Source organism: Hibiscus syriacus, unplaced genomic scaffold (assembly GCF_006381635.1).
Source record: "Hibiscus syriacus cultivar Baekdansim isolate YM2019G1 unplaced genomic scaffold, ASM638163v2 tig00111199_pilon, whole genome shotgun sequence".
In the NCBI taxonomy this organism is placed as follows: domain Eukaryota; kingdom Viridiplantae; phylum Streptophyta; class Magnoliopsida; order Malvales; family Malvaceae; genus Hibiscus; species Hibiscus syriacus.
The window spans coordinates 772,097-780,143 of record NW_024063015.1 but is presented as its reverse complement, the minus strand read 5'-3'; the positions used below and the strand labels follow the sequence as shown (position 1 = coordinate 780,143).

Here is an 8,047-nt window from a genome sequence, read left to right as displayed (position 1 = left end):
TCAGTGTATTTAAGTGCTCCGTCACTGAAGTAGATTCTGACATACGGAGAGTGTACAATTTCCTCTTAAGGGAAATTTTATTGTGCAACGATGTGGCCTCGTACAGTTTTGTGAGATGATCCCATATCTCCTTAGCTGTCTTCTTCTCCTCGATGCTTGACAATACTTCATCTGCTAATGCTAGATGAAAGTTTGCCATAGCATTTCCGTCCATCTCGTTCCATTTGTTGTCATCTGCGAAATCCACTGGCCTTTCATTGATAGCCGCTAGACACCCGTCTTTCCTCAGGATGGCCTTCATCTTCAATTTCCACAGTGAGAAATTTCTCCCATTGAATTTTTCAATATCAAATTTCGTTGTCATAGCTTCTATTACGGATAGCTCCCACTATTTCACTATCGTGAATAGTTCTCTGGAACCTTCAAAGAATGGGTAATACCTTCTTACTTTCTTATGTTGGAGAATCCACCTTTTGGTGGCAACCACAAAGACAATAAGCAGATATTACACACTCTAATCTAGCTCGGATACCAATTGTTGCGGAAGACGGCTATCGGATAGAGAAAAATCGCAACTGATAATTTGAGAAAATAAAAATGAAGATAAAAGAGACACAAAATTTACGTGGAAAACCCCTAAAATATTTAGGGTAAACACCACTGGCAACGGTAGAAGAATTTCACTATGAGAAAATAGGAATTACAACCTCTCTCGATCTACCAAGGAGAAAACAATGATAATTCTCTCTTGATAAAAAAGGAGAAAACAACTCTCAAGAAACTCTCTAAATTCTCTCTAGTATTGGAAGAAATCTAGAATGCTTTGGGATGGTTTTGAAACTAAATAAACTAGGATATTTATAGTTGAATCATAAGGACTAATTTGTAAATACCCTAAAGTCTAAGGGGCTAAAAGTGTAATTTTACCCTTACAAAATTTTTCCACAATTGCTGCCTTGTGCACTTTCGGTGCCCCAAATTTGACAATTAACTTAGACTTTCAACAATTTTTATCCGAAAATTTATTAAAATCGATGGTCAAAAAGTTGGATAGAATCAAGAATCGTCGCATCATCGTCCGCCCTGCCGACGTCCCCGGCAGGCAGCTTTAACTCCTACAGAACCGCCAATTAAATTTTGTCAAAATCGCCCATTTATTTCATTATTGACCGTTTCTTATGACATCACATCACCTTCTATTATTAGCGTCATTAATTTGTATTAAAGACACTTATTTAATTGTAAAATGTTTAAACTTGTAATTTTAAATTCATTCATGAGTTTAGAATAGTAATGTTAAATATATTATTTAAAATTTAAAAAAGAAACTTTTTATTGTTCGTATATCAATACTGAAATAAAAAAAATATGTAATGTTGTGTTTAGAGGTGTTGAACACCCAATTGAAGATATTGTTGAGTGTATAAAAGAGATTGTTCGTATTAAATGTATAGACAAAAATGATAAAGTTAAATTGTTTTCGTGCACTGATTGAAAAATCTTGTAGATCAAGGTATCCCTGTATAAGTTGTATTTGTTTGTAATAGCTTGTGCTGCTTTCTTAAATAATACAAACGACAACAACTATTTATTCAAAAAATTAAATAAAAAATTAGAATTTAAAATCTTATTTTAAGATTGAAAAAATCTTGAAATATAATTAAATTAATAAAGTAATATTTGTTTTAAAAAATTAATTAATAATATATATATATTATAAATATAATTATTCAAATTTAAAATTTTTAAAAATAATAATATTTTTTATTTATAAAATTATTTGACGAGTCTAATGTGTTGTTTTTTTAAATTTACATGAAATCGAGGATTTTTTTTTGTCTGGTTGCTACAAACCAGACATTAGGAATTTAGACATAAATCAAAATTAAAAAAAAAAGAATATTTTGATGTCGGCTAGATATTAATTAGATTATGAATTAGAAAATTATAAAGTAATGAAGAAAAAAGTAAGTGTGGTTCTATTCTTAATCCATAATCTTGTTTTAATTTTGATGTCGGCTACATATTATCTCATGAATAAGAAAATTAAAATAGTGAAAAAAATGAAGAAAACAAAAAGAATTGGTTCTCTAGAAAGTTTACAAAGAATCGAAAACCATTTTTCCTTCAAAAGAGTTCATTTTTAATCAACTAAAATGTCATAATTTTTGCGACGGAGATTTAAGACTAAGATTCTTAAAAGAAAAGAAAACCTTAATTTTCTCATTGATGTGTTAATTATCTTTTTTTCGTCTTTATTAATTGATGACTGTATTAACTTTAATATTAGTTATCGATCGTCGGTATTTTTTATTATATTTTTTCTTACATAGTATATAAACAGTGACATGAATAGTGCAAAATAGTAATTTAATAGTGTTTTTCATATTTTAAAAACTTTAAACACATTTTAAATATTTTAAACATATTTTAATTAACTCTAAAATATTTCATAGATATAAAACAATTTAGAACACGCATTTTTCAATATATTGTGAACTTTAAATTATTTTTAAAATATTTAATTAAGTTCAAAATAAATTTTACACATATTTACTATATCAAAATATAAGTTGAATAATTTTCAATAGGTCTGCCTCCACAACATGTTTTCATCTGCCTTTGTGGCACATTTTCTTATGTATTTTGACATGTTTTTCTATCATTTGGTTATTTTTTCATTTATTTTTTTAAGGGTTGATTTGACATTGCCACGACATATCAAGATGATGTTTATCTAATATCCTATTGATCTTCCATGTTTGGATCCTCAGATTGAATTTGGATACCCAATTTGCGTTCGTTGATTGTTTTTTCACGTCGCTCGAGTTTAATTTGTGGTTTGTCAGTGGTCTTTCAATAGTTTGATCTCCTTTTGTGGTTCGTTTGTCCATGCGATAAGATATGTTTATATATATCTTTATTCGAGTTTATTGATTAGATTTTTAATCTTTCATTATATGATCCTTATGTGATTTTAAGTTTCTAGTTTTGTTTCAACGAGTATAAAAATTATTCTAACTATGTGTTTAATTTACGATTATGATCGTAAATATTTATTATAATTTTAAAATATTTTTATTTTAAATAAAATTAGTTGCTTCCGTAAAAAAATAAGATTCTTGATGCATTTATAATAAAGGGAAAATAATTTGTTTAGATGATTTAATAAAATTATTTGTTAAAATTGGAACATCAGTTTATTTACTATTCAATTTTCGCTGAAATTCATATTAACAAAGTTATTTTCAATTATTTAAAATAATTTTTAAAAAAAGTACATAGGGAAAACTTTAAAAAAAAATCTATAATCCGTAATACATCCTATGTTAATTGTTTTTATTTTATGTTTGTAGTATATTTAAAATAATTGATCTCATAAATCGATTTAAGATTTATATCAACTTTTTTAGAAATAAAATTTAACACATAATATTCACTTTATTACATAAATTTAGTATCGTTAGATAAATAAAAATAGACAGTTGATATTAACAATAAAAATATTTACTAAAAAATTAAGAAGTAAATCTCATCATTTTATTTTCATTAATCTAACGCTCTCAAATATGTGTAAAATTGAAATATGTATAAAATTAAAAGAAATTTAAATTGTGTAAATAGATTTTAACCCTTATTTTTTTTTATTTTGTTGGTTTTTTTTATTAATTTGAGGTAAGTATAAAATAGTATTTGTTCAAAGATAATTCTTAATCTCTCCACATTAAACGTTCATACCTCCTATATGAACTCATATCTTCAAATAGCAATAATAATTCTTTTACCATGAATTAATGAATATTGCTTTTTAAGAAATTTTTATGCGCTCTTTTAAGATTTCTAATTTCTTAAAGAAAATTGAGTATGATTACATCGTTCATGAAGGTGAGAATATTTCAATATCTCCCGTACCCTTGCTTTTCACTTTCTTCTTTTGGTTGGTAGGCGAGGAGGAAACTCGATTTGATTAAAAAAATTAATTTTTTATTTAATTTGAAAAAACTTGATTTAAATTGATTTTAAATTATAATTTTATAAACTTGATTCGATTTAAAAAAATTAAAGTTCAAATCGAGTTGTAAAATACAACTCGAATAACTCAAAATTTTTAGTAATTAATGGATTGATTTTCAAATTTGAGTCGAGTCTTTCGACTTTGTATGATATATGTATATCATATATGAAACAAAATATGAAAAATATTTCTATATTGTATATATGGTTATAGAAAGTCATTAAAATTGGAATAAAATAATATTATAATATTATAAATATTTACGATTAAATTTTAATAAAAACTCGAAAAATCAGCTCGACTCGAAAAAATTTCAAGTCAAGTTTAAGTAATAAAATAAGACTCATCAACTTGAATAATTCAAAATCTTTTACACGACTTGACTTGACTCGATCGAATGCTCTCTTAGATTATCTGTTTAAAAAAATCATGGAAATTACGATTTAAAATAATATTTTAACAGTGGGTCGAATTGTAAAAGTTACCTTAAAAATGAGTCAGCATTGGATAACTTTTGCCAAAGATTGTGTTCTTTTTCTACTTAAGACTGCAATATAAAAAAATAATTCAACAATAAAAAAAAAAATTCATGCCAAGGAATTTAAGGTGGCGTTTTCGTTACACCATGGAATTCACGCAGTTAATGGCTGACACAAATCGGGCAGAGAAAGTGAATTGTCACTTTCAGTTTCTTTTTCCATTCTTTATTTCTTCCTTTTCTATGAACAAAAAATGCTCACGACATCACATGGTTGCTCATATCTAACCCCAACACAAAGCTAGATTGATCCATATTTTCTTCAAAGGATTAGCATTTGGAAGAGGCTTTGATCCTTTTGTAAAATGTCGAACCAAGAAAATTCAGTGACTGTGGTGATTGTGCCGTTTCCAGCACAAGGTCATTTGAATCAGCTGCTTCACCTCTCTCGGATCATCCTCTCCTATGGCATTCCGGTCCATTATGTCAGTTTATCCACGCACAACCGTCAGGCGAATGTCAGAGTCCACGGTTGGGATCCCGTTGCCGTCGCCGGTTTCCATTTCCATGACTTTCAAGTCCCGCCGTTTTCTTCCCCTCCTCCGAACCCCCACGCCGGAATCCAGTTCCCTTCCCATCTCCAGCCATGTTTCGATGCCTGCTCGCATCTTCGTGAGCCCGTCGGTGAACTGTTGCGCACACTTTCTTCCCAAGCGAGGAGGGTCATCGTCATCCACGACTCGATGATGGGATCCGTTGTTCAAGATGCTCCATCGGTCCCTAACTCAGAGTCGTACGCTTTCCACACCGTTTCCGCTTTTACTCTCTTCTTTTACATGTGGGAATCAATGGGGAAGCCACAGTTTAATGTAGAAATGCCTGACGTTCCTTCTCTTGACGGATGTTTCACTGAAGATTTCTCCGAGTTCATTTCCGTGCAACACAAATATCTGAACGTCAATGTCGGGAGTATATCTAACACAAGCAAAGTGATCGAAGGTACTTATCTCGGGTTGCTTGAAACTATCAGAGCAAAACAACATTGGGCTTTAGGACCATTGAATCCGTTGAGAGTACCGGAGAAAGACAGTTCCGGTAACCGACACCACTGTCTGGAATGGCTCGACAAACAGGCTATAAACTCTGTTCTTTATGTATCATTCGGGACGACGACCAGCATGGAAGATGAACAAATCCAAGAGCTAGCGATCGGTTTGAGAAGAAGCGAACAAGCGTTCATTTGGGTATTGAGAGATGCAGACAAATGCGATGTTTTCAATGGAGAAGTTAGAAGCCCAGAGCTTCCACACGGGTACGTTGATTCAGTGAAAGAGAAAGGATTGGTGATTCGAGACTGGGCACCGCAGCTTGAGATTTTAGCCCACCCTGCCGTAGGTGGTTTTGTGAGCCACTGTGGGTGGAATTCATGCATGGAAAGCATCACCATGGGAGTACCCATCGGAGCATGGCCTATGCACTCGGATCAACCGAGAAACGCGGTGCTAATTACAAAGCTGCTCAAAGTTGGCATTACCGTTAAGGACTGGGCACACCGAGATGAGACAGCGACGGCGGCCGTAGTTGAAGACGCCGTGAGATGTTTGATGACTTCAAAGGAAGGAGATGAGGTAAGGAAGAGGGCGGCCGAACTACGCGTCGGGGTGCGGCAGTCGGTGGGTGAAGGTGAAGTTTCTAAGGAGTGGGACTCCTTCATTACTCGTATCATTAGGTAGGTTTATCATTATTATAACCAAAGCACTGCCACCGTATGAATACTTCCCTTCGACCATATCATATTCTATGAACAAAATTTATTTCCTTTAAAGTCTATGATAATATAGAATGATATAAAAGAAAAATTTATTTTATTTTCAAAATTTTGATTTAAATAATTGTATTTATAGTGTTGGTATAAACATTATCAATAATAAAAAATTAATAAATATTATTTTATAATTATTTCAAATAATTTAAAATTATGAAATCAAATAAAAGTAAATCCAGGTTAGAGGGAAGAATAAGTGAAAAAAATATAAATTAGTTTAATTAAGGAAAAATTACTTAGATGTCACTAAACTTTGTCATTTGATTCGTTTATACCATCGGACTTTCAGTTTTGTCAATTATAACATTAAACTTTAGTTTTATATTCAATTATATGACTCCACCGTTAAGTCAGTAACTAGATGATTATATGACCATCGGCTGCTAATGTGGCTTGTCACACAAAAACAATGTTGTTTTGTGTAACTTTTTTATGCTTAACATTTTAGACACGGAAATTTAGGCGTGTATCGATTTTGCTATTGAACTTTTAATGGTACTACATTTTTCGGATGTCATTGGAAGCCAAACACCACCCATCATCTATCATATTTCACGGCAAGATCGATAGTAAAATGTTCATGTTTCACTTTTCTTTCTTCACCTAGAATTGATTTTTCACGAAACTTACTCAGAATCAATAAAAATTCATTTTAAAGTTTGACGAATTAATAATCTGATCTCTTTCAATGGTAATTCGATGAGGCTAATTTTGAGGTATGTTGTTCGTCTTCTCCGAATAATGTTTTTCACTATTCAAATTTTCGAACAAGCATGTCAAGTCCTGTAAATCTAAGAAAATATCAAAACATAAACACACACACACATATATATTAAATTCGTCGACTTTGATTAGGTTTCATGGAAAACTAATCATATGAGAAGAATGAAGAGTGAAATACAAACATTTTGATACCAATTTTGATGTGAAAGATGATCATTGACGGACGATGATTGACTATCGGTGGCTGTTAGAAAGTGTAGTGCCAAAAAGTAAAGGGTTTAAAAGTTCAGTGACAAAATCTATAGACCCTAAAGTTCAATGTCAAAAGTAACTTCGATTTAGGCATAAAAACTGTCACACTAAAATAACGTCGTTTTGGTGCAGCGTGCCACGTTAGTAACCGTTAGTCATATCATCGTCGAGTTAATGACTCAACTGTGGAGTGGTATAATTGAATATAAAACTAAAATTCTGTGTTATAATTGATAAAATTAAAAGTTCAGTGGTATAAATGAATCAACAAACTAAATTCAATAGTATCTTAAGTAGATTTCCCTTTAATTAGTATGGTATGCAGTGGAAACTTTTCCTCTTTGGGAAAAATTTTGCTTATATTTCTAAATATATACATGCAGGTAGCTAAAACCAATATTATTACATGATGTCTTTGGGACCAGACAAAGGATTTATTATTTATACATATCGCATTCAAATTGCAACTCCTGGCTTCCTTATTTACACGATAAGAAAAGATTAGTATTTATGGAGAGGTATTTGGCAAACTACCCTTTTTAATAATTAAATTATCATCTCTAATAAGCTTCCACTAATAGATGGAAAACTTAATAATGCTTATCCTGTATTGTTTTGATTATTTACCTACCAATTGGAAACTTTACTATATATGTATTTTTGGTAAAAATGGTAAGAAAATATAAAACTAAAACTAAAACTAAAATAATAATAAAAATATAATTAAACTAATATAATTGGTGGAAAAATTATA

General features: G+C 30.8%; 1 protein-coding gene across 1 annotated transcript; it reads left to right on the top strand.

Annotated features, from left to right (window-relative positions):
• The first annotated feature begins 4,758 nt into the window (after nt 1-4,758).
• LOC120155627 (zeatin O-glucosyltransferase-like) lies at nt 4,759-6,341 on the top strand. The gene has a single exon (XM_039167135.1). It carries the CDS (start codon nt 4,859-4,861, stop codon nt 6,224-6,226), a length of 1,368 nt encoding a protein of 455 aa, XP_039023066.1. The 5' UTR covers nt 4,759-4,858; the 3' UTR covers nt 6,227-6,341.
• Nucleotides 6,342-8,047: the final 1,706 nt, after the last annotated feature.